The sequence below is a fragment of the Arachis duranensis genome, chromosome 5 (genome assembly GCF_000817695.3).
Source record: "Arachis duranensis cultivar V14167 chromosome 5, aradu.V14167.gnm2.J7QH, whole genome shotgun sequence".
Lineage (NCBI taxonomy): Eukaryota > Viridiplantae > Streptophyta > Magnoliopsida > Fabales > Fabaceae > Arachis > Arachis duranensis.
Genome location: NC_029776.3, coordinates 107,174,987 through 107,201,890, shown reverse-complemented (window position 1 = coordinate 107,201,890; position 26,904 = coordinate 107,174,987). Strand labels below are relative to the sequence as shown.

The window sequence follows — 26,904 nt, the reverse complement described above, 5'->3', positions numbered from 1 at the left end:
GTATTTAATAAACCATCATGTTAGTATAACGGCACTACAGTAGGTTAAAGTCTTTGCAACACGACAAAATTAAAGACTCCACCACAATTTCACTCAAAACAATCAGAGCCATTAACATTTTTTTATTTTATATGTGTCCCAGCATATTCATTGTTTATTCTTGGTCAATCCACACCACGTGTGAATACAAGTATGGTGTGGAGTGTGGACAAAAGTTTGATCTGTCTGCTTTTTTTGTTTCTTCGTTGTTCCAAGTTTGCAACTATATCCAAACCAAGTCAAGCCTCATCAACACACCCTCCAAATATGTCACTCTTAGAGTCTTAGTTTATTGCTAATTCTAAGTTACAATTTGGTAAATTTCACATTCTATTATCTTATGAAGTATGAACTAGAATTGTAACTAAAACTAACATCCTTATAAGCCCACTTCTATAATTGTACTTATTAACAATTTAAATTATATTTTTACATAAACATCCAATCGTGTGTATAGGTATATCATCAAAATTCTATTTATAAAGTATCAACAACATCCAACCTTGTTTCACTTTTTGAATCCTTAAGAAGAGGAACAACATCATAATGGCCTAATTTACTGTCTCCTCCATAATCAAATTGATCTCTGCAGAGTTGCAACATTTGCAGCACCTCCTACATGGAAGGCCTAGTAGAAGCCAATGTTGAAGTACACAACACCCCAAGTTTGAAAACTGTGCACATTTCATCCAAGTAGCTTGGTTCCATGACATCTTTGTCTAGAAGCTCTTCTATGTTGCTTCCTATCTGAATGTGGCGCCACCCCCACTCGGCGAGAGACAAGTGTTGGTCTCCATCATTCGCCCCTTTGCCAGTTGTCAGCTCCAACAGAACAACACCAAAGCTGAACACATCAATTTTTTCAGTGATCCTTCTTGTTTGAGTATATTCTGCAATTTCAAGCATAAAGAAACACATATATACATTAAGAAACTTAGGCCAGTGCAAAAATATAAGGCACATGGAATTTAACCGAGCAATGTACTTGTTATAACAAACTAGAAGTGCAGATTATGATTACTTGCTCTTCAAGCAACACATTTCTCATGTGTTTGTGTCATTGATTATGCTACTATTTTCCAAATAGACTTTTTTCTGTTCTGAACTAGAATATTGGGATTTCAGTTTCACTCACCAGGAGCAATGTAGCCAAATGATCCAATCAGAGTTGACATGGTGTTCAATTGACCAGGCTTGAGCAACATCCTAGCCAGACCAAAATCTGCAACTTTTGCATTGAATTGAGCATCCAAGAGAATGTTGCCTGTTTTCACATCTCTATGAACAATAGATTGTGAGCAATCATGGTGCATGTAGCTCAAACCTTGTGCAACTCCAATTGCTATTTGCAACCTCTTTGGCCAATCAAGAAAAACATGATGCACTGCTGAACTTGAGAAATTGGAGGCCTTATTATACTTCTTGTGCAGCCATTTATCTAGGCTACTATTTTCCATATACTCGTAAACAAGGAGCATAGATTCCTCATTTGAAATGCAGCACAACAGAACGAGCTCTTGAGCTTCTGATCTAACTTTCTGTCATTCCAAATATTTTTCACAGCAACATAGCCGAAATCATCGACAGGGCAACGATAAATTGCACCATATCCACCACTGCGAATAATATTCTGCTCAGTTAATGAGGAGAGAATGTCTGATTCTGTGAAATTCAGCCTTTGAAATGAAATTAGCTTCCATGAGTTATCAAATTCTTGCTTTCTTTTTCTGTAAAGCCTCATAATCAAGAGTGTTGCCAACAAAGCCATTAAGAAGGCTGCTACAACAAGACTTGTAATCAAAGAAACAGACCAAGATGAATCCTTGCCTGATCTTTGTGGAGTAGAATTACACAATGCAAGGTTCAGTTCCGGGGTATCAGAAGTCCAAAAAGCTGGTGTCAAATGCAGAATTTTCGAATTCATTCGGAACCCTTCCTGTCAAATGATTGGAAGAAAGATTGAGATTGGTGAGTCTTGGAAGCTGAGAAGGAACTTGGCCAGTGAATTGATTTTCTGAAAGGTCAAGCTGGCTAAGCACCGGCAACCGGCCGAGTGCATCTGGTATTTGTCCAGAGAGCTTGTTTTGTCTCAAATTCAGAGTCACTAGATTCTCCCAATGGATTATGTCCGAAGGAAGCGGCCCAGTGAGCTGGTTCTGATCAAGCAATAGGGTTGTTAACTTTGGAAGAGAAGTTAGCTCTTGTGGAATGCTTCCATTCAAGTTGTTCTTACTTGCATCAAACACTACCACATTAGTCCAAGAAGACACAGTAGCTGGAATTCTACCAGAAAGTTGATTGTAACTTATCTCGAGCCGCGAAATGCTAGAGGACAGCATCTCAGGAAGCTCACCAGTGAAATTGTTATGGCGTACCATGAAATTTGACAAATTCAAACATGTCCAAAGACCACTAGGAATGTTACCAGAAAACTTATTGTTGTAAATTTTCAGATCAAGTAGGCTATTACAATTTCCTAGTGATTTTGGCAACTCACCACTAAGATTATTGTCATAAACAGTTAAATTAAGTAACCTGCCATTGTAACATAAATTCTCTGGTAAATTTCCACTAAGACTATTAGATGAAACCAGAAAGGTTTCAAGCCTCGAGTAGCGGCCGAATTCGGATGGAAGAGTACCTGACAAATTGTTGGAGAACATGCGAAAATCCACCATAGCTGGAAGACTACCGAAGGCTTCTGGAATCTCCCCTGACAACTTATTAAGTGACAAGTTCAACCAAGTAATGTTCTTAAGCTTTCCAAGAACTTTTGGAATTTTCCCTGTGAGGTTATTCTGTGCAAGATCAAGATCAACCAAATTCAATGCTTCAACAACTTTAGGTATCTCTCCGGAGAGACTGTTCTGAAAAAGGTACAATATGGTCAGATTCTTGAGCAGGAACAAGCCACTGGGAATTCCACCAGTTAAACCATTCTGTGACATATCCAAATTCTCCAAATCCACCATTTCTCCAATGTTCTCTGGAATTTCACCAACCAAATTTGTAGCATACACATGAAAGAGTTTCAATTTGGTCAATTTGGTAAAGTTTGATGGCAATTTCCAACTTGGGAACATGGCAAAATTGTTCATTGAAAGATCAAGGTACTGAAGCTTTGAACAATTGTATAGTGATGTTGGGAACTCACCAGGGATGAAGTTGAAGCTGAAGTCAATAAAAATGAGGTTCTTGAGTTCTTGGTATGGCTTGTGTGATGTTGGAGTTGGGGAGAGTGAGTGAAATGACAGAATTGCCATTGGTGGTGCAGTTTATTTCAGGCCAAGAACAGTGGTTGTTGTTGGAAGTTGATGATTGCTGTGTCCAGTGGCTTAAAAATGGTGGGTTTTGAAGGTACTGTTTTATCTTCGTAAGAACTGCATGTTCTTCATCATAGAGCTGATGAGACTGAGAGTTTGCAACATGACTCATCATAATCATGATGAAGAAGAACAAAGTCAGAGTATGAGAGGACAATGAAGGTTTTGAGATTTTCATTTTGGAATGTTTTTATTTCCTGGTTTTGTATGAAATATTGAATGTCTTACATTTGCAAGGAAGAAACGAAGAAAGAAGATGAAGAACATCTGAATGCTGATGACAACTTTGTCGTTTTCTTTGCTTCCAAAATTGGACTTTAATATATTTATATACAAAGTTATGCTCCTACACCAAAATCAGCGACTAAAGTCGATCACTAAGATAAACATACTAAAATATAAATATATATTGAAAATAAATTAAACAACACATGTATTTATACATAAATATATCGGTGCTTAATTTTAGTGACTAATTTTAGTATACAAATAACATTTTTATTATATATACGATCAATTTTAATACACCTATTATTATAGTGAATATATATTGAATTTTAGTATATCTGTCATTATAATAGTTATTGTGATTATGTAAATATTATTAAAATTATAATTATAATTTTTTATATTTTATTTTAATATTTTTTTAAAATATTGTTAAATAATTAAAAAGTATTATTTTAGTTTCAATAATATTTTTTAAAATACTATAATTATTATATTCACCGTAATATAAATATACTAAAATATATTTATGAAGATACTGTTTGGATGGGTTTTATTGGGGAATTTTTTTAAGTATTTATTAAAAATTAATTTTATATAATTTTAAAGTGTGTGGATATAACTTTGAGTAGGTATTTTTATTTTAAAATAAAGTAAAAAAATTCTTTTAAGCAGTAGGCTTTCTTCAAGTATATAGTATTTGATAATATGGGTTTGATAATTAATCTTAGCATAATTTAAATATTTATTTGTCTTTTTAAATTTGCTTTAGTGTTTTGTAAAAATTAAAATACTTGATTTGATCCTTATTATTAATTTTTAATTTTTTTTCATTAAAAGTTTATGTATGTGTCATTTTGTTACATCAGGTTAATTAATCATAGGAAGCCAAAAAAATTAAAAGTTAAAAACCAAAATCATAAAAAATATTACAAGTATGTATTTTACAAGGAGTAAAAACTTATTTAAACTTTTAAAAATTTAGTTATTTAAGTTATGGATAATACGACATTTGTCATTTTTTAACCAAAAAATTCTTAATAAATTTCGGTATCCTCAAATTTTATGCAGATAAACCTTCTTAAATTTGTATATTATATATTAAAATTTGATGGTTAAATTATATAATTCAATCAAAATCTCAAAATCAAAAGTTACATCGATTTGATCAACCAGACATCAAACTACCAAATCCAAAGTGATAACAAAAAAATTAATAAGTAGCTATAATTTTTTTTTTCAATATTTATTTATAAATTCAGAGAATTAAAGGGTCAGGCTTGACTATTCAACTACTAATAAAGTTGGTGGTGCATAAAGTTTACAAATGTTAGAATCAATTTATATACAATTGGGGATTAGTCATAAACCTTTTTCATATACTATTAATATCACTATTGCTGAAAATGATCTGTTGCAAATAATTTTTTTTTATTTCACATTGTATCCGAATCTATCACAAACTCTTTAGCTTCTAGAAATTGGTCAAAATTCAAGCTCAATAATGCTATGTAGTCAAAATATTATAGATAATAAATAAAAATATATAATTAATAATATTTGTGTTTATAAGAAAGTGTAAATCATTCTCCTAATTTAATTAATGCAATTAATTTTTTTTATAATAATTATCTTTCTTTATTTAATTATACTAAAAATTAATTTCAAATTTAATATAAATTAAATTCTAAAAATTTCGCTCTCATTATTACTACATGTATTTATAATTTTATAATTTTTTCTCTTAAATAAAAATTTTAAATTTTTATATTTTCAATTTTTAAAAAATCTCAAATCACCTCAACACATTTTATAAAAAATAAAAACATCTTAAATTTGATCAATTTTTATTTATTAAAAATTAAAAACATCCAAAATGGTTGGTTCATGACTTGCAGAATAAAATAATAAATAATAATAATTAACATTAATTTATTAATTATGGATATTATATATATAAAATTATAAATATTATATGTATAAAAATATGGATGTTAAATTAAAAAATTTAACAACTTCTGTTATACAACTCATATTCTACATATAGATTATTATAAAATAAAAAAATAAAATATAAAATATAAACAAAAATTAAGAAATAAAATTTTAAAAGTAATTATTAACTCGTCATATTAAAATCAATAAATAAAATACATATAAATAATAAATAAAAAATATTAAAATGATGATCCTTTGGTGTACATGTAAGATAATTTAAAATATATAACAAGACACATATTTTAAATTTAGTAATATTAATTATAAAAATTTATTAATTATGAATGTTATGAGTATGAAATTATGGATGTTATTAATATAAAATTTTGGATGTTATGTATATTTTACCTAATTATGGATGTTATGTGTATGAACTTTTGGATGTTATGAATAATTTTATAAATTGAATAAATTAATTTAGGTATTTGACATTTTCTTTTTTAAATCTAATTATAGTAAAATTTGAAAATATATATGAATCAGAATAAATCATTTTCACTTTGAAAAACATGAAACAAATTTTTAAATTATCGAAAACGGTGATTTAAAAAATTATACCTTGATTCAAATATATAATGTCTTCAAAAAGAAAATATTAAAATATTTTGAATCATAATTTATTAGTGCATATATAAGATAATTTGAAATATATAAAAAATATAGTTTACAATTGAATAATATTAATTGTAAAAATATATTAATTATAAAAATTATGTGTATGAATTATAGATATTACATAATAAATAAAAAATGTGCTTTTGTTATTATAATATAAATTAAATACCATAAATATAAATTATGTATACTCATTTAATAAGAATATAAATTGATAAATGTATGTACTTATAATATGCTATTTAATTTATGCAATTAATATTTTTATATACATTAAATATTACAGTAAAAAAAAAATAGGCGCGTGAAAGAATAACAGTTAAATTTTATTCATCTCATTAAAATAAAGTTAAAAATAGAAAATTTTGGCTGATTTTGGTTTTCTAAGTTTGGTTCCAAATTTTTTCCTTTTCTCTCAAGAAAAGTTATGATGAAATGAATCACATACATTCTCTTTTGTTAGCATACTACGAGCCTATATATCAAGGTTCTAAAAATTGGATCAGTTATTGAACTATTTTAATTACTAGTTCATTAGTTTATTGATTTAATCGGTTCAACTGATATTCAATAAAAAAACTGTTTTATAATAAAAAATTATAAATAAACACACCATATAGTATAATTATAATCTAATATAAATTTTTAAATATCTTACAAATTTTAATTTGAGTAACACAGGATAATGACAGCAACACTAAAGAAGAAAGTTATGCAGCAGAAAAATAGAAGAGATGAGTATTATGCAAAGGAATAATATCATGACTCTTGGAAACAAACCCTAAATTGTTATTAGAAAGTTACACCTTTGAACCACACTTGGCTAAAGCTTTGTATATTCTCCTTAATTTAGGAATCTAACCCGAAAAAACTAAATAGGCTAAGGATTACACAAGGCCAACTAATACAACTATTACACTTCTTTCAATCTTGTTCTTGATCATCTTGATTCTTTAAAATAAAAGAGTTATTCTCCTTTACAATCCAAAAAAAATTGTTCTAAAAAAAATGAAGAACAAAAAACGAAAATAAAAAAAATGAAGCTATTAACAAAATTTTTAACACAATTTTAACAGACACTCACCAAGAAACTAAATCACCTAATAATTCAAATCAATGATTCAATCCAAAGTAGAGAATAATACAGCATTTGATGAAAGGGAGCAGGGTTTGGAGAATGAAAATTATTCTGAGCAAAACAATGAAGAACAGAGAACGAAAATAAAAAAAATGAAGCCATTATCAAAATTTTCAACACAATTTTAACAGACATTTACCAGGAAACTAAAATCACCTAATCATTCAAATTAATAATTCAATCCAAAATAGAGAATAATACATCATTTGGTGAGAGGGAATAGGGTTTGGAGAACGAAAATGGTTTTGAGCAAAAAAATTGTTCTGAGCGAAAAAATGAAGAACAGAGAACGAAAATTAAAAAAATTAAGCCATTGCCTTCTAGAAAAAAGTTGTGCGCTTGCGATTGGTGAGAGGGAACAAGCTTTGGAGACTTGGAGACACCAAAAGGACAAAGAGAGAAGTCCCTGAGTGCGATAGACAGCGGCTGTGGCCCACTCCTTACGACGGTGGTGGAGGCTAGGGTTGAGGGTAGTTTTGCTTTCTGAAGGAAGGAGATTGGTGAAGGGGTTGGAGGACACAAGGCACAATGGAGGAAGAAATGGTGGCCCCTGAGTGCAACGGACGAGGAATTTTTTATCCCTAAAGCTAAAAACATAAAACGACTACGTTTTTTTAAAACGGGCTGGGTCCTGATTCGATCTGACCGACCAGTTTCTGGCCGGTTCAACTGTTTAAATGCGATTTTTGATTTGAATGGTTTTTATTAATAACCGAATCGTATTAACTTTCGGTTCATGATTGGACCAGTCCGACCAGTTGAGCCCGTCCAAATTTTAAAACATTGGTATATACTCATGTAGGGTGTGTGAATGTGTGATGTATGGATGTAATGCAGGGACCATCAAATTCACTTGACAAAAAAAACCTTCTTGAAGATCAAAATTTTTTCCAAAAACCATTTTAAATGGAGATTCAAAAACAAAAAAAAATTTCTGTGGGAATATAGATGGAGGGCAAAATTCTTGCCATGCAGATGCGGAAACTCAAGCAGAATCCTCCATTTTTTTTTGTGACTGAACATAACACAAAGAAAAAAGATCTAAGAAAAAGAGTAGTACTCCTCTCTAATAATAATGTCTAAATTATTAGGAGGTAGTAACCACTCTAGATACACCTGCTTGTTTAAAACAACAGTCTTAGCCATTAAATTAGCCGCTCTGTTTGCTGTTCGCTGGATGAGCACTAAAGTAGCTGTCCAATTGCGCTGGAGCATCTCTTTGATTTTGTCAAGCAGACCAGAGTCATTCCTAATCATGCTAGTTGTGCCTCGCGAAACAAGAAGAAACGCATCAAGATTATCAGTTTCACATATGACCTCTTTGCACTCGCAATCCCAAGCCATAACAAGCCCTCTCCAAATAGCATGAAGCTCACAACAGAGAACACTAGAAAGAGGTATACTAGCAGAACAACCTTTTATCCAAATTCCCATGCTGTCTCTAATAATACATCCAAAGCCAGCTAATTGCTCATTTTCAAAAACGCTTGCATCGCAGTTCACTTTACAGAAATTCATTGGAGGTGGTTCCCAGTTATATTTCAAAGAAGAAGGAATAATATGTTTTTGGTTGATAACAACATTAGAGAAATCTCGAGCAGCATGTTTAACTAAGTGAACAATTTTCTCCTTACTCCATGGATCATCTTGGTGGAAGATGTCATTGTTCCTATCCCTCCAAATCCACCAAAAGGCCGCTGCAAAGAGAAACTCATTGTTGTTGAGGTTAGAACGAATCCAAGACACAAAATTTGAGGTTAGAACGAACCCAAGACACAAATTCCAAACTAGAATCCTCAGCGGTCATTCCCAAATTTTAGCTAATCCAAATCTGACGAGCTTTTTGGCAAGTCCTAAAGCAGTGGTTAATATCCTCTAGAGCAAGATAACATCTCTAACAAAAATCAGAAGTAGAAATACCTCTTTGAAACCGGTAACTAGCTGTCGGAACTCCGTTGTTAAGGCAAAGCCAGAGCAGACACTTTATCTTCTCCGGTATTCTCAAGCGCCAAAGGCAAAGCCAATTTTCATTATCATTCCAGCCAAATTTCTTCTTCAACAGCCATTCATACCCGCTTTTAGTCGAGTAGGTGAGAGTATTTGAGTTTGTCCAAAACCAACCTGTTTTATCTCCTGCCTGCTTGATAGGATCAAAGAGCATCAAATCAAGTTTAACTTCTTCCGAAATCATTGTGCAAAGAATATCCCACCGCCAATGGCCATGGTGCCAGACATCTTCTAACTTCAAGTGAGAATCAGAAATGTTCACAAAAGGAATCAAAGGAGCTAGCGTTCCACATGGTCGCCAAGCATGATACCAAAAGGATTGAGACATCCTGCCTGTACACCAATCAAAACCATCACGAAGCTTTTCTATTGTCTTATAAATCGCTCGCCAAGTGCTTGAAACATTATTAGAAAATTTGGGTGAAAAGCAAGAACTCCCAGATAAATATTTTGTCAACATAATTCTTACCCAAAACTTATCTTTATTATGCAATAATTGTCAAACAAGCTTTCCGAGTAAAGCAAAATTTACACATTGAGTATCTCTAATTCCCAATCCTCCATATTTTCTTGGAGTGACAACTTTGCTCCACTTGACCAAATTTAAGCAACGCTCCCCCACCTTTCCCTTTCACAAGAATTGTCTAAGCATAGAATCAATCTTTTGACAAACCGAAGTAGGAAAAAGAGTCACTTGCATCTGATAAATAGGAAGAGAAGAAGCAACAGATTTAATTAAGCAAAGTCTGCCTGCTCTGTTAAGGAGCCGACCTTTCCAACTAGCCAGCCTATTCTTGATCTTCTCTAAAGAGTCCGAAAAAATAGATCTAGCAGTTCGAGGATGATTAAGGTTCACCCCCAAGTATTTGCCTATGTCACTAGTAAAAGGAATATGAGAAACACCAGACAACATTTCCTTCCTTCTATTAATGATATTTCTAGAACAAATAGCTTTAGATTTTTCAATGTTAACCTTCATACCTGAAGCTTTACAGAACAACTCCAAGGTGTGCACAACATTCTGAACTTGACTTTTCTTCGCTTTACAAAAAAGGAGGAGGTCATCTGCAAACATCAAGTGGGAAACTCTAGGTCTCCCTCTAGAAACAGCCACACCATCCCAAATATCCTCGTCAACTTGTTTGGAAATGAAGCACGCCAATCTTTCCATGCACAAAACAAATAAATACGGAGAAATTGGATCTCCTTGCCTGAGCCCTCTGCGAGGTTGGAAGCTGTCCAATCTATTCCCATTCCAAAGGATGGAAAGATTTGAGGCATGAACACAATTCATTACAAGCCGAATAATTAGAGAAGGAAAGCCAAAAGATTCAAGAGTGTGCTCAAGAAAATTCCAATCAACTCTATCATAAGCCTTTTCTAAATCAATTTTAAAAGCCATAGCTCCTTTTTTAGACTTTGTCCGCTTAAGAAAGTGAAGAACTTCTTGGGCGACAATAATATTATCAGGTGCTCCTCTACCATGAATAAACCCTCCCTGAGTTGGGCTAACAATCTCATCCAAAAATGGTCGTAATCTATTAACCAGCACTTTAGTCACTAGCTTATAAATTACATTACAAAGGCTTATTGGCCAAAAATCCTTCAATCTAGTTGGAGGGTCGCACTTAGGGATAAGAACAATCAAAGTTTCCAACAAAGAATGGCTTAACGTCTCCCCTAAGAATGCTTTCTGAACAGTACGCCATACCTCATGACCCACCACATCCCAATATTCCTTGAAGAAAAAAACTTGAAAACCATCCGGCCCAGGAGCTTTGAACGAGCTCATATTATCCAGAGCTTCTTTAACCTCCAACATTGTTACTGGTTTAGACAAATTATCACAAGCATCCTGGCTAAGAGATGGCATAGGAATTTCTCCCATGCAATTAACCTCAACAGGCTCAGTAGAACAAAAAATATTTTTGAAGAAATGAACAACCTCCCTTTGCAAAACTTCCGGATCATCAGACCAAGACCCATCACTGACTAGCAACCCATGAACCTTGTTAGATTTTCTTCTAAGGATGGTTTGCATATGGAAAAAGCTAGTATTTCTATCACCATACCAAACCCATTGATCTCTTGACTTCTGGTACCAAAGCAATTCTTCTTGGGCCAAAACTATATTATACTCAGCTCTCAATTCTTCCTCTTTGTGCTTCAGAATCGGATCATCGTCAGCTTCCATTTTCCGTTGAATACGATTCAAATAACCCTCCAATTCTCTCTTTTTAATAAAAATATTGCCGAAGACCGTATAGTTGAATTCCAACGAAACTTCTTGGACCCCCAACAACTTCCTATGGATGCCAAAGCCTGTACTATCCCAAAATTTCTGAACAATTGCCTTGTAATCAGGATGCGTTACCCATGCCGCTTGGAATCTAAAAGGCCAGTTTTCTTTCTTGATAGGAACTCCTTGACATCGGATAAGTAGGGGACAATGATCAGAGTGGGAACGACTGAGAACTTCAACAAAAGCTTCTGGAAAAAGAAGGCGACATTCTGTAGTACAGCAAACTCTATCCAATCTCTTTGCAATTTCTTTGTTTCCTTGAATTTTACGGAACCAAGTAAACCGTCTTTCAGAGGTTGTTAGATCAAAAAGACCACAAGAATCTAGAGTACTTGCAAAGATACTATTGCGATTTGAATAGAAATTACTCCCCTTCACCTCGTGAACACTCAAAATATCATTAAAATTTCCAACCATCACCCACGGGTCCTGAATGCACAAACCAATATCAAGCAGATGACTCCATAATTCTACTCTATTAGTGGCTTGAGGGCTGCCATAAACCGCACTGCAGATCCATCTTCGCCCACCACCATCAATTTTCAAAGTTACACATTGATTCATAACCCAAAGAATTTTACAAGAAAATTTTAAATTAGCAGAGAGGAACCAAATTCCTCCTTTGTGTCCAACATCATCTACAATCCCTATAGGATAATAGCCTAATCTCCCCCAAAATTCTTTCATAGTTTCAAACCCAATATGAGTTTCCACCAAAATAAAAAAAGTTGGTTGAAATTTTCATACCAACTCCTTACAATGCACCCGAGACATCTTATTTAACGCCCCCTAACATTCCAACTAATAATATTTAAATGGTCACAATCCATAAAAAATAAATTAAATAATTGGAATGTTTAATCATTCTACCTCACGTTGATGGACCCCTGTCTCCAAGTGTCTCCTTCTGGACTTGCACCGCAGAACCATCATTCTTCTGTTGAGGTTGGGTCTCCAAGTTTGTTGTTGCACTAACTTTATCAAGCTCTTTTTGTACTCGAGAATCCATTGACAATGCTTCAGTAGGTGAGTTTTGAAGCGAAATAGGACGCTGCCTTTTGTGCCCTGCTTTAAAAAAGGGAGTACTCTGATCCTTGAAAGCCACCTGAGTTGTTTCCAAAGAGCCAAGCGTGGATGGAGGATCTTTCTTTTCCTTAGGCCCCACCTTTGCATTTGATAAGGACTTCACATTTGCTTTTGATGAGGATCCAGCATGCATGTTATTAGACCCAAAAGAAAATTTCTTACTAACCAAATTGGAGCATATTGCTACATTGGCTTTTTTTGGCACCACATTGTGGCCTTTACCCACTTTTTCCTTGCCTTTTCTACTAACTGTAACCCATTCACCCTCTTTTGCACGAGTATCCCTTTCCATACGTGATTCTTGAAAATTATCATGCACAAGATCTGCTGCACCATGCTTCTTCATAATTGGAATTGATTTGGCATTAATTCTAAATTCAAAAGTTAAATTTTGGTTTTTTACTCCACCGTTTTCTCGTTGTTATCTACAGGAAAAAGTGATGGCAAATTTTTCTCCTTCACCATGCTTTCCTTCCCAATGCCATTGTTGTTCTCTTTCGCACATTCTCTTGTGACATGCCCAAAGCAGCTACATTTTTCACAAATTAAATTTAAGTGCTCATATTCTATGTCATACATATGACCATCAACTTAAATTTTTTTTATAACTGAAAGTCCCAAGTTAATTTGCACACATGCTCTTGCATACTTTCCCCTCTCTGCAGATTTGGTGGCTAAGTCGATGCGGATCGGTTTGTCAACAGCTGACGCAATCATTTTCATGGCTCTCTCTTGATAATAGTTAATGTTTAAACCTGTGATTCTTATCCAAACTATGGTTGACCCAAAAGTGTTTTCACAAGGTCTGAATGAAGAACTCCAAGGTTTAACCGCAACATAGCTTCCAGTAATCATCCACGGTCCTCCAAGGAGAACTTTCTCTCTATCATCCAAAAGATCAAATTTGACTAAGAAATAGCAAAAACCGACATCTAGTACCTCATATCCTCCTTTGGTTCTGCAGATGCCTTTAAGCCTGTGCGTGATCGCTGTATAGCTAAAATTTTTTTCAAGAACTTTGATCACGATGGCATCTTTGTAGGGGTCTGCCAATATCTCTTTTGCTTCCTCAGTGAACGTCACAGTTGGTATCTCCGAATCGCCTTGCTTACCAACTACTATAGCCATCTTATCCCCATCAAGAGAATCAGCAACCTCCAAAGCTCTCCTTACTGAGATACCAACAACTTTATCTCTGAACGATATTCGTTGACTTTGAATCTTGTTACCATCTCCTTTAATCCCCTCCTTTTCACCCGATGCATGCCCTCCTCCGCTCTCCCCTTATTGCTTCCGCCGACATGGCCGGCTGCCTCGCTATGTGCCACCCTCGAAGACTCTTCCCCGCTCTCCCCACTCTCCATTTCACATACTCTCATGTACTCTCTCATACTAGGGTTTGTTTTTTAATTATTAGATTTATTTAAATATTTTTAATAATTTATTTTCAATATAAATCTTTTAAAAAATGTAATCCTAATTTTAAAAGTATTTTTTCTATAACATTAATATTATACAGTTTCATTTTTCATTTTCTTCTCTTCATAATTATAATGTGTTATTTTATATTTTTAAATTTTTAATTTTAAATAATATTTTATTTATATAATGTAATAATATTTTATAATTTTTTAATTAAANAAAAATAAAAATGGACAATAATATTTCTCCCGATAAAAATTAGAAGCGAAAACAGAGAGTAAAATTTAGAGGCAAAAACGAAGAGCAGGGAGACATCTTCCATTCCATCTTGCCTTGATGCTATCCGTACATGTAGCCAGTGACGGATCCAGAAAATTTTGATAGTGGGGTAAAATATATATATATATATAATAATAATAATTTTTATAATAAAAATATTATGTGTACATAAAAATTAGTTATAAAATTATTTATTAATCATTATGTATTCGTATATAAATATATATATTGTTTAATTTATTTTTAATGTGTATTTTTTATTTCAATATATATACACAGATGTTATTTTCGATATAAATATAACATGATTAGTTTTTATAATATCTAATTTTACAAACTAAAACACAAAAATAATCATTTATAAATAGGGTAAAGTATATTTTTTATTCTTAAAGTTTGACAAAAGTTTGAAAAATATCCCTAAGTCTTATTTTGTTTCAATTTTGTCCCAAAAATTTTCGATTTGCATCAAATATACCCCTGACGGCTAATTTTTCAAAAAATTTAAGATCGATTCAACAACAATTTCATAAGAACAACCCCTCAACATAAGCAAATCAAGCATAATTTTCATGCATTATTGTTATATTGGTCTTAAATTTTTTGAAAATTTAGCCTCCGAGAGTATATTTGATGCAAATCGAAAATTTTTAGGACAAAATTGAAACAAAATAAAACTTAGGAATTTTTTCAAAACTTTTGCCAAACTTCGGGGACAAAAAATATACTTTACGCTTATAAATATCTGTCTTTTTATATAGGATAATGCTACATATTCATATTTTTTTGTTAACCAAGTCCAATCAAATTTGTCTAAGACAACAAAAATATTATTTTAAGTTTTATTATTTATTTAACTTGATTAGACTTAGTTCATAAAAAGACTTGGATGTGTAGTATTTCTTTTACATATATATATAAAAGTAAATCAGTAAATACTTATTTAGAAATTTACTTCTTATATAATTAGAAGTCAATTCTTATTGAGATTCATAGTTGAAAAAGTTCTTTCAATTAAAGTAGTTGTTATAGAAAAAAATTAAAACTAATATAAAAAAAGATAAATAACATTCTTTTGAGTTGATTTCTAAAAAAAACCACAAGTTTCATTTAAATTGTGAATTAATCATTCTAATGACATCTGATATGAAATTTTTAAATTGACTATAAAGTACCAAAAGTTGAATAAAAAATTATTGTAAGGTCAAATTTAATAATTTAGTGGGGACAAATAAATATTATTATCATAGACTACTCAAAAAAATTTTAAATTGTAGTGGGGTAATTGTCCCCACATTCATATACATACATCCGTCCCTGCATGTAGCTATAGCATCATATCATAGTCATAACTTATAACTTATAGGTGTCAAATTCTTAATAGTTGAATTAATTGATTGGATTATAATTGAATTAAATAGAAAATATGAAAAGATCAATATTTTAAATTAAAAAATTGAGTTATAATTCAAACATAAGACAAATCAAAATAATAATTTTGGGACAAAAATAAAACATTTTACACATTATAAACAAAATTAAAACTTAGTAGAAAGGACAGACGTTAGAAAATAAGAGAGCGCTTTACTGCTTTATCATGCATTAGAATATTTAATACGATTGAAAAAGAAAATTGGAAAAATAACCTGACCTCTGAGTCTACGACCTGGTGGCACTTTGGTCCTTCTCCGCTCTCTCTCACGCGTCTTCTTTCTCTCCCCCCTCTCTCAATCGAGCTCACATGAAGCAGGTATCTGTGTACTTATTTACACGATCTTTTTCTGTTACTGTTACTGAACTCTTTGCAAAGCCAACTTCAACTATCATTACTATTTCAGTTTCATTTGGGAATCCCCTTTTTCGCCAACGAACTTGTTTGATTCTCAAGTTCCAGCCAGCTTCCTTCTAGTGCCGCCAAGTATGGATCTTTGCGACTTTGCCTTCACTTTAATATTTTCAAACTCCTTTATTAAATCTCTCTCTCTCTCTCTCTCTCTCTCTCTCTCTCTCTCTCTGTGCCAAAACTTCATTTCAAGCTACTTTCTATTGATTGATGTTGACTCTGTGATCTTAGGCTCTGTTGCGCTCTTGGTGAAACGATGTAATGTGCTTGTCAGTGGATTTAATTGAGGGGTTTTGAAATTGATTTCTTATATGCATGCATATTTGCTTATTGTCAGGTAGGGACTAGGGATGAGGGGTTTCATTCACCATTTTCAATACTTAGCTGAAACACTCTCTTTGTATTACCCGGAGGCATATCACTCCATATCTGCCGAATTCATTGCTCTTGCTTTTTGCTTATTTCCTTGAGGAGTTTATTGGCTTCCTCTTCTGCCAGATCATGCTTGCTTAAGCTCTTAAGTTGAGATCAGTGTTTGACAAAGTCAACTTGACATCCATCACTCAGAAAGAAAGACAGAAGCAGAATTGATGTAAATTGTCTGATGGGGCGACCTTCCATCTAAATCGAATTTGCTGCGATCTGATCTGGGATATTGTTTGCAGAATTTACAATGGACTCTATTCAAAATAAAGTTCATTACTGTTGTGTTTCTAAGGGTAATCACATCCTGTACGCATATAATGGTGGAGACCAAGAACTTGAGAATGTGGCAACCTTGTGCTTGGAGATGGCTCCTCCTTTCCACAGGTGGTATTTTGAGACCCTAGGTAGAAAGACTTACGGATTTCTCATGGAGGAAGGGCATGCTTACTTTGCAATTGTTGATGAAGGTGTCGGTAACTCTCAAGTTCTTCGGTTTTTGGAGCATGTCAGGGATGAATACCGAAAGCTAGCTAGAAAGGGTTCGAGGGGCAAATTACAAAACACGAATTCAACTCACATTCAGGAAAAACTGGTTCCTGTCATTCAGAATCTGATTACTTCATTGGAGAGTGTCTCACATGGCAGCAATCGGAGGGATCGAACTTGCTCATCTTTTCATGCCAACTTGTCTCCTTCACCAAGTAACTTGAATAGACAAATTGAAGGTGCTAGTTCAACAAAAGCTCCTCTATTGGGAAAATCTAGCAAGCCAGAGAAAAAGAAAATAAAGGATCATGTGATTGCTATGAGAGATCTTGAGTTAGAGGAGCATAGAAAATCCACAGACAGAGGACCAAAGGCTGATTTAGGAAATCTGGATTGCATTAGCCAAGGTGGTGCAGGTGCATCGCCCTCTTTGCAAAAGGATATGGGTTCAATGAGGATGAGATCAGGCCCTCAAAACATTCGCAAGAAATGGTGGCACCAAGTACGCATTGTTCTAGCAATTGATGCAGCTGTATGTATAGTATTATTTATCATCTGGTTATTTATATGCCGTGGCTTATCCTGCATTCGATAGAGTTAAATCTCTTGTGACGTAACTCTGTCTAAATTATTATCACGTTGGAATTGAGATCTTCCATGCATGATCTGATCAACAACAGAGATCAGTTTCTCTGTGGAGCATGTTGGTGGAAGTTACATATTTGTCTTCTCACAGAGACGTTTTCTGCTTATAAGGCATGTGCTTCTTTCTGGTCACCCATTTATCGCCATTTTAATTCAAATGTTCACTGTACAGCTTCGCCTATTTTTAAAGTGCATGTATATGAATTTTGGATATTGGGAAGAATTTAAAGTGATTATTAGTAAGTATATCTTTTTTAGGTAATTATTGTTTTCTAGTATAGAGGACTACTATTATCAAGTACCTTTTTTGTTAAGCAATAAACTTGCTTGAGAATTTTATGTTTTAGCCTGAATCAAACCTTTCTTAAGATCAAATTTGTTGCTAGTGGTATTATCCTTTCATTTGATGGACTCATTTTACAGAACATTACTGGTACTAGTTTTAGAACTCGTAAATGTAATTGATAATCAGAACCGTAGGACCTTATTTTTAATCCTCTGTGTTAAAGGTGTTTGATGGACTGATTCAATTAAAATCATCAATTGTTGGAATGTAGTATAGACTGGATTAAATATTCACAATTCAAAGTTAGATGTATATATTGAATAACTTTGACTGGTGAACCCAACATTTTATAATTAGCATTTTCCCTCAGTTTCATCATCAGAAATGTGCTGGGTCAAATAATCCAGCGAGGTCGTGGCCTTCTTATGTCTTTTCTATTGGGCATGTCCTTGTTATACCTATGAAGAAGTCAAGATTACTTGTGAATTTTGATATGCAACTTGAATTCAATATCTCAGTGGCTTACATGTTATGATATATGGACTGAAAAGTTTCATGAGTTTCAAGTCGGGGATTAGTAAAAGAATGAATACCATCATTCAGACATAAAATACATTAAAGTGGTTCATGAAAACTCAAAAGGATTCCCCAAAACAATAATTCTTAAGCTTAGATTATATTTGGTAGTGTTTGACTTCTGTCCCGGAATAAAAATAACAATTATATTTACGGTCATATTAGTTTTGTGTTACTTTGCTTTGTTTATATATATTTATAATTTGCTAGTACTTAGAACAATTAAGTCTGAAAGAATTTGAAGATCGCATGCGAATATAGAGGAAGCTGTGAAATAGAGATTCCTATGGTAAGGTTTTGAATTGTATTATGATGGCTTAGAGTTGAAAGGTACTTTCTTTTACTATAGTTGGTGAAACTTTACTCGCTTGATGAATTGCATTTTCTTGAATTCAAGAAGTTGAGTTAATAAGAAATTAAGAATTAGTTTAGTCGGCATTTCAGAAGAACGAATTGCTCGAATAAGGATGTGGGTCTAAAGAGACATATAAATTGTAAAATTTGATTTAGTTTACTTGCGGGAGATAGGTTTCATTTGGAGCTTTAATGACGAAGTCTTGGTTTTACTATTTCTATGATGAGCTCATGTTTAATTCTTCAACTCTATTGTGTGTGTAAGTTTAGCAAAGAAACCAAACTCTATTTTTAAATTTTAGATTTTTTTATTGGGGTGATAATAAATAAATTGGCAGATATTATCAACAGAGTATTTAAATAACTGCTAAGAGTGTCGTCAATTTTAGTAAACTAGTTTCATCATGTGGCCAAGAAGCTTACAGCTCAACTAGAATCGGTCCCAAGTCTTTTAAAACTTTGTTCAAAGTTAGATCCTTCACATGCCAGCATTTCTTCCCCTTTATGACATACCTTTACTTTGCAAATGGCAATTAGTTTCGTGTCTCTAGGATGAACTAAAAGTCCATAATAATAAGCAATATTGCAGTAATCTTGGGTTCACAATAAAGCCTACATTTGATAACCATTTAAAACCTAAGTATTGTAAAATCATACGTTGATCTGTTATCTTGCATAGGATCTACCATGAAGTTGAGTCCATATTAGCATTTCTCTTAATAATGAACTGATCTTTCCATTGAAGAAGACTATCATATATTACCCCCCTCATCAAACACTAGTTAGTATTGATGGTTGATGATAGAGTTGAATTGCATCAATTAAAAGTGAGGAACTGTTACTTTACCCTATTGAGGTACTTGCATTCGGTTTTAACCCAGCATGCCAGAGGCCCAGCAGCAGTAAAGTACTTTATATGAAGAGGGGAAAAGATCAAACAAAAAGGTTGTGATTTTATTTTATTTTTTATACTCATGTATCAGAATAGTATGAGCAAAGTTTTGGGGTACAGTAAGGCGATAGATTGTGGTGTTGTCTTCTCTGTTTGTCTTGGGCAGCGTAACCTTCAAATGAGAGAAAAGCTAAGGAAGAAGGTGTGGTGTGTGAGAGACTTCAAAGTTCAAATACATACACACCTAGTATTATTATTAGTCTTTCGTATCATAACATCAATAATAACAATTAGTTATATACAGTAGTTATCCATGCCTTGCTTCATCGCCACTTCTTTCTTCCCTATCTTTAATCTGTTGGTTCTTTTCGGAAAGAGAAAGGCTCCTTTATTTATTTATTGTTGGATCGGTGTGGTTTTGTTCTGTTGGTTCTTTGGTCTTATTTACTGGGTGGCGCATCATTATTACACATACAAGTAAAAGCAAATTGATTCTTTTCTTGTTTGCTTGGGGTGGGGGCATCATGGCTTCAAGTTCTAAGGTTTGATGATGCAACAAGTGTCGTGCTTCCCTTAACCTTAGCTTTATTTATGTCACATGTCCTACGCCTTTTTCATTAACTCCACGGATTAAGTGGGAGGTAGACATGAATTTGCAACCAATTGTGAATGGCATTTCCACGTGACTCGTTATTAGCTAGCTAGCTTCCATAATTTGATGCATCGATGATCGATCCACTTCATTAATTCATTGAGATTTCTATATAAACAAACGGGCAGGCCCTCCTCACCTGGGACACATTGAAGTTATAATTATATTATACTTATCCTGTGATTGCGATGAGATGAGATGAGAGGAGAGGGACCATTGACCAAATCCAATGAGGTAACAGCCAGCAATGTCTCTAACTAGTCATTCAAATGAAATTGCTCCCTGATTTGCAACCACCACCCACTACTATTGTTGTTGTATCTTAAGAGCCTTGCCAGCGGATCCTCTTAAATCTTAGTTATTAGTCCACCGCTTGCGTAATATTAAATTGGATTGGAACAAATTAAGGTACTGGGGTCAAGCACAACTGCTACTAATTAAGATGATACAACGTAACCAACAAATTAAGTGCAACATAGATTCATCAACATGATGTAGTGTGTCATATTGCGATGTAGCTCGTGAGCCTTGCCTAGACTCACTCTCGTTCACAGTAATGCTTTCTTGTAGTGACCTCGTTTGATGTAGGCCATAGCAGAGACTATTCAAAGAGCAGCAGGAGATACATATTACATAGGACGTGAATTTATTTTGAATAAGGATGTGTTATCTGCTAAGTAGAAATGAAAGCAAAGTGCGTGTGTGTGTGTGTGAAAAGCGGCAGGAGCAGAATGGAAGTATATAAATATAAATAACATTAAAAAATGATATAGACAGAGAGAGAGAGAGAGACAGACAGACAGTACCGAATACAAAATAATACTGTACTGTATATGTAAAAAGAATCGGTGATTTTGTTTGATAGCAGAAAAAATCTATTGTATAACGTATAGTAGTAGTAGGGTATAGAAGTGTGAAATATAAGGGATAAAGGTAGGACCAGCCCCTTGAAGGTTGTAGTAGTACAATAGTATACAACGACCTGCTCCTACAGGCTACAGCTACTGAATTTAAAGATTGAGTGTGTTGTGTAAGTGTGTCACGCTCACACTCAAACACATGTTAGTTTCATTTTGATATTCTTCATGTATAAACATGTGTATCTCTGCATCACAACTTTAATCATAAATGTTTCCGCCATTACCATTACTACTACTTCTTTACGAATGCATGGGTAGTCTCTCAGCTCAGCTGTATTAGCGGCTATACACTAATACTACTCTCGCCCTCATCCTTCTCGTGATTACCATTTCAACCTTTTACTTTCCCCCCTTCTCTCTCTCTCTCTTTCTCTGTTCAAACTTCAAACTTCAAACTTCAAACCCTAGCCTTGGGGCTATTCACTCTTGCACGCCTATCCTCAATGCTCACACCTCTTCGTTCCAGGTAATTTCTCTAACTTTTCCCATTCTTCATTGTCTTGTTTTTCAATTAGTTTTCGGTCATGGGGATTATGTGTCTCTCATCGTGCAATTATTTTTAGCTTTGATTTAATTGAAAGCTCAAGTTTTTTTTTTGGAGGGTGGAAGGGGGGAGGGTTATCTTTTCTTCTGCGCTTTTAATTTTCAAGCTTGCATTTAATTCGATCGCTGGAAATGAAATCAATTAAATGAACTTTTCTTATTGCTTCGACGACTCTAGGTTTGCTGTTGTATAGGTTTAAATTCAACTCTAATTTTAATGGGAAATATGATCGCAAAAGTTTCAGGTTGGGATGGTTCGTTAAGTGGGAGGAGTTGATCAAATGGTTCTGCTGAGAAGTGTGACGGAAGAGTGAAGTGGCAGTTGTTTGGATCATCTGATCAGGTACATCTATCCAATATGGAAGCTTCTTCCAGTACATGTGAGATAGTGGAGTCAAGGGAAGATATCATTTCTGAGTTCAAAGTGGCTGAAAAACCTGAGTGTAGTTATGCCAACAAATCAGGGAAAAAGTATTCTATCGAGGATGATATTAATCGTCTTTTCCAGGGTATTGACATTAAAAGTTCATCTAGAGGTCTTGGTGCATCACGCTCACACAAGAGTGCTCTTAAGAGGCCAATAAAAGTTAGTTCAGCTCAGGCCTCAGGAATCGGCATCTCCGAACCTGTTAGTTTGAAGCAGGCATTTAGAGGCTTGTGCATTTCTCAGGCGTCGGAAATGGCTGCTTTGAAGAGACTCTCAAAGCCATGCAGTTCGTCACGAGTATCAGAGGCTGGCAACATCAAAAAGTTATACACAGCAGTTGTAGATGAGGGCAAACAGAACTTGCTGGAAATCTCCCTGGTGCCAGAGGCATCTGCCCATTCTGATAAATTGGCCAGGGTCTCAATATCCATATCAAATTCAAGTGCTAATCATTCTGTTCCCTTGGCTGATGCCACAAACCTGAAAGAAACTACAACCAGGCTTGCTTCTCGAGATCAGATTGTTCCTCTTCCATCAGAAGTTGAAGCTGAAAAACTGACACTTGCAAATTTTTCACCGACTGCTTGTGCAAATGAGATTATGCCGGAGGGCAGAATGGATCCTGCTGCTGCTCACAGTTTTTCAATGGCAGATAAGGGACACAAAGCAAATATACTTTGTGTGTCTTCTCCTTCCTGCTCTAGTACTGGTGATGAAGTGGATAAACCCACAAGCAGCCATACATGTTTAGCAAAGTCAATAGTCAGTAGCAAGAACTTCTTTAAGAAAAAAGTAAAGCAAGATGTTTGTTCTGCCTCAAGCAGCTCCACTCTGTGCCTGAGAAAAGTTGACAACAATTTGGGATCTATTGCAAATACTTTGGACAAAGAAATAGACAATTCTGATTTGAAGCATGAAACGAAAGGAAACCAAAAGCTGTCTCCCAGCAGTTCAAATGGTAGCATTGAAATTAACTCAATCAACTCTGGTAAGGACTCATGCAAACCTGGTTTCACGTTAAATTGCAACAAGAGAACCAAATTTCAAGTGACAAAAGTTGAAGAGAAATCAAGATCAAAGGAAAAGGGTGAGTTCTCCCAAAGCTCAAAAAGTAGCATTGGTGAGTATAGTAGTAGCACAAGCATCAGCGAGGAGAGCAATCTAAGTGGTTCCAGTCGCATTGGCTACAGGCCTCATATGTCAAAACATCTGAGATGGGAAGCTATTCGAGCTGTTCAGCAGCATGGTAATTTAAGTTTGAGGCACTTTAAGCTGCTAAGGAAGCTTGGTAGCGGGGATATTGGAACTGTTTATCTTGCAGAACTAATTGGGACAAACTGCCTTTTTGCCTTAAAGGTGATGGACAATGAATTCTTGGCAAGCCGGAAGAAAATGTTCAGGGCTCAAACTGAACGAGAGATCCTACAGATGCTGGATCATCCATTTTTTCCTACGCTATATTCCCATATCTCCACAGATAAGCTTTCTTGCTTGGTCATGGAGTATTGTCCAGGTGGTGATCTGCATGTATTACGGCAGAGGCAGCCATATCGGAGTTTCTTGGAACAAGCAGCTAGGTAGGATTCATGGGCTATCTTCAGCCTTTCTTATTCATCATTTAAAGATATCTATTATTTTGACGTTCAATATCGTCCACATAGTGTAGTATTGTGCACTTGCGTTCTCAAGCTACTTTTCTTTTCTTTTTTCTCAAAAGAAGTGCAGTTGTAATTCGTTGTAGCATTCATCGACTCTGGTTATGCTGGCTCATTCTCAGGTTTTATGTTGCTGAGGTTCTTCTTGCCTTGGAGTACTTGCACATGCTGGGAGTTGTATATCGAGATCTAAAGCCAGAAAATATCCTAGTGCGAGAAGATGGCCACATTATGCTGACAGATTTTGACTTGTCACTGAGATGTTCCGTGAATCCAATGCTAGTAAAATCATCTTCTCCGGAGGAGGTGGATGGAACAAGAAAAATGTCGAGTCCATGCTCAGATGCCAGCTGCATTCAGCCTTTCTGTCTCCAACCTGATTGGCAAGTCTCCTGCTTTACTCCCATTTTAATATCCGGTGGAGCGAAATCTCGAAAGACAAAGGCTGATGCTCAGGTTGGTCCACTGCCACAGCTCGTGGTGGAGCCTATTAGCGCTCGATCTAACTCCTTTGTTGGAACCTATGAATATCTTGCTCCGGAGATCATCAAAGGTGAGGGTCACGGGAGTGCCGTGGATTGGTGGACTTTCGGTATATTTTTGTTTGAGCTTTTGTATGGTAGGACTCCCTTCAAGGGCCAATCAAATGAGGATACGTTATCCAACGTTGTGTCGCAAAGCCTTAAGTTCCCAGGTGCTCCTATTGTCAGTTTCCATGCTAGAGATTTGATCAGAGGATTGTTGATAAAGGATCCTGAAACTCGGTTAGGTTCTGTCAAAGGAGCTGCTGAAATAAAGCAGCATCCCTTCTTTGAAGGACTGAACTGGGCTCTAATACGATGTGCAGCGCCACCAGAGCTCCCCAAATTTCGTGATTTCGGAAGTCGTGCTCCATCTATGGCTGCTCAGAAGGAGAATGCAAACGATTTAGAGGACACAGAAGATTGTGAGGAGTTTGAGTTGTTTTAGTTTGACTCGTCTTTGCTACTCCCCCCTCCTGGCCCTTTTCTTTCATCTTTCTTCCTTATTTCTTATTCCATGTAACACTTAATCTATATATAGCAGCTTATAGTGTTAATGTAATTCAAACAGATAGATTAGTATATAAAGGAAACATGGGAATTTCTTTAGTTTTACCTCGCATATTATCAATGATATCTCTCTCTTGTTTTGTATCCGGCCCTGGATCCTGTACAATTTATGTTATTACATTCTTAAGTCATATCCACTAATCCATTTTTTCTGTGAGCTAGCATTTAAACAGGGGCGGAGCATGTTTTTGTGCCACTTCGATTCATTTCTCTGCATCAGGAAGGAAAAGGTTTAGCATAAGAATTTGTTCCGCTTTGGACGTATTATATTATGTTGAATGTCTTTCTCTGGTCTAATGTGAAATATTAGTGATGCAGGATACTTGATGTGGACATCCTTAATATAACCTGGATTGGATGCGAACCAAAGACCAGGACATGATCAGAGTCAACTGGAGAACATAACAGCAGAGTGATAGATGATTTTTTTTTTTAATTTTAAAAAGAAAAAGGATCTTCAATCTTCAATGTTATATGTTTTAAATAGCTCGAGTCCATTTTAAATGCAGTGATAGAGATGCAGAGTTTTAAACTTTTAATGGATTAAGTTTGAAAACAGTAGGTGTAAGTTTATAATTAATTTAGTAGAACTCGGCCCATAAGGCAGCACAGAGAGAGCGGAGTGAGTGAGTAGACAACAGAGAGACAAATGTTAGGAGCAACCTGGTGTGGTGTTTCTACCATTCATTCCCCCATTATCTTCATGTTCATGTTGCACCTTAGTCATTGAGGTGTTCATGAACTTGTTTCAATTGATAACATCCACTTCCTCGCCACCCTTGGTTTTTGAATTTTTTTGTCAGGTTGAATGACCCTCTTCGGTCTTGAGCATTATAACATCACAATATTCATTCACAGTATACACACATACAACATTAAGAATTCGATCCATTATTTACTTCAGGTAAATCTCAAAGCCGAATGTACTTATTTCAAGCCAAGAAATGTCACTCGTAAGTCAGTCTTGTGTGTCTCATCACCCTTGGTTTAGTTAATTAGATATTTTGGATATCCTTTATGTTGGATTGGATCCTTGCGCCAACCCAAGTTGGGCATGCGTGCTTCCTTACCATAACCATGCCCAAACACACCATGGATTAAATTAACCATAGTTGTCAAAATCGAACCGGTAATCGAACCGGTCAAACTACTGGGTTACTGGGTCATTGGTTTAACCGGTAGGTCACTGGTTGAACTGGTTAACCCGGTCCTGTGTAAATAAAAAATAAGAAATAGTAAAAAAATTTAAAGTTTAAATTTAAAATACATATTTTTACTAATATTTTAAGAATATTTAGCTATTCTAAAATAATATAAAACAGAAATAATAAGCATTTTATTAATTTTATTCTATCATAAATATTTTATTTTGTTTTTATATTAAAATAATAATTATTTTCAAATTTTAATAATTTATTAATAAATTTATATCTATTATACTATTATATACTACAAGTATTTATTAAAAAATAATATTAATAGATATTATATAAACATAAAAAAATAAGTGAGTTTATAATTGTTGTTAAATAAAAATATAATTAATTTAAGAATGAGTGAGTTTATAACTAAAATTAAAATAAATTAAATAAAAGTAAATTATATGATGAAACTCATGAAAGATATTTATATATATTTAAATTTGCATAAATTTTAATAAAAACAACAGTA

The 26,904-nt window shown here is 34.3% G+C and overlaps 3 protein-coding genes and 1 pseudogene across 8 annotated transcripts; 2 read left to right on the top strand and 2 right to left on the bottom strand.

The window, feature by feature from the left end:
* Positions 1-484: 484 nt before the first annotated feature.
* LOC107491440 (receptor-like protein kinase 5) lies at positions 485-3,302 on the bottom strand (annotated as a pseudogene).
* Positions 3,303-8,382: 5,080 nt separating this feature from the next.
* Positions 8,383-9,676, bottom strand: LOC110281634 (uncharacterized). Its single transcript, XM_021144043.1, has 2 exons — positions 9,262-9,676; positions 8,383-9,038 (listed from the first exon to the last, which is right to left on the bottom strand). Exons 1-2 carry the CDS (start codon positions 9,674-9,676, stop codon positions 8,383-8,385), a joined length of 1,071 nt encoding a protein of 356 aa, XP_020999702.1.
* Positions 9,677-16,058: 6,382 nt separating this feature from the next.
* On the top strand, positions 16,059-18,174 carry LOC107491513 (phytolongin Phyl1.1). Of its 4 annotated transcripts, none has more exons than XM_016112360.3 (3): positions 16,059-16,187; positions 16,276-16,355; positions 16,779-18,174. In XM_016112360.3, the coding sequence occupies exon 3, from the start codon at positions 16,954-16,956 to the stop codon at positions 17,785-17,787; it is 834 nt and encodes a 277-aa protein (XP_015967846.1). In that variant the 5' UTR covers positions 16,059-16,187; positions 16,276-16,355; positions 16,779-16,953; the 3' UTR covers positions 17,788-18,174. The 4 variants fall into 4 exon arrangements, with proteins under 4 accessions (XP_015967846.1, XP_015967843.1, XP_015967844.1 ...); XM_016112357.3 differs by having other exon boundaries at positions 16,618-18,174; XM_016112358.3 differs by lacking the exon at positions 16,276-16,355 and having other exon boundaries at positions 16,618-18,174.
* Positions 18,175-21,581: 3,407 nt separating this feature from the next.
* On the top strand, positions 21,582-25,272 carry LOC107491511 (serine/threonine-protein kinase D6PKL1). Of its 3 annotated transcripts, none has more exons than XM_016112354.3 (3): positions 21,582-21,983; positions 22,306-24,064; positions 24,205-25,272. In XM_016112354.3, exons 2-3 carry the CDS (start codon positions 22,419-22,421, stop codon positions 25,109-25,111), a joined length of 2,553 nt encoding a protein of 850 aa, XP_015967840.1. In that variant the 5' UTR covers positions 21,582-21,983; positions 22,306-22,418; the 3' UTR covers positions 25,112-25,272. The 3 variants fall into 3 exon arrangements, with proteins under 3 accessions (XP_015967840.1, XP_015967841.1, XP_015967842.1); XM_016112355.3 differs by having other exon boundaries at positions 22,300-24,064; XM_016112356.3 differs by having other exon boundaries at positions 21,585-21,983; positions 24,265-25,272.
* The last annotated feature ends 1,632 nt before the right edge of the window (positions 25,273-26,904 follow it).

Excerpts from the sequence above, each read along its gene's own strand:
- LOC107491513 (XM_016112358.3), top strand. The coding sequence starts at position 16,954 with ATGGACTCTATTCAAAATAAAGTTCATTACTGTTGTGTTTCTAAGGGT.
- LOC107491511 (XM_016112354.3), top strand. The coding sequence starts at position 22,419 with ATGGAAGCTTCTTCCAGTACATGTGAGATAGTGGAGTCAAGGGAAGAT. Across the intron at positions 24,065-24,204 it reads TTCTTGGAACAAGCAGCTAG|AAGTGCAGTTGTAATTCGTT; the intron begins GTAGGATTCATG and ends TTTTCTCAAAAG.
- LOC110281634 (XM_021144043.1), bottom strand. The coding sequence starts at position 9,676 with ATGTCTCAATCCTTTTGGTATCATGCTTGGCGACCATGTGGAACGCTA. Across the intron at positions 9,039-9,261 it reads TAGTTACCGGTTTCAAAGAG|CGGCCTTTTGGTGGATTTGG; the intron begins GTATTTCTACTT and ends TTCTCTTTGCAG.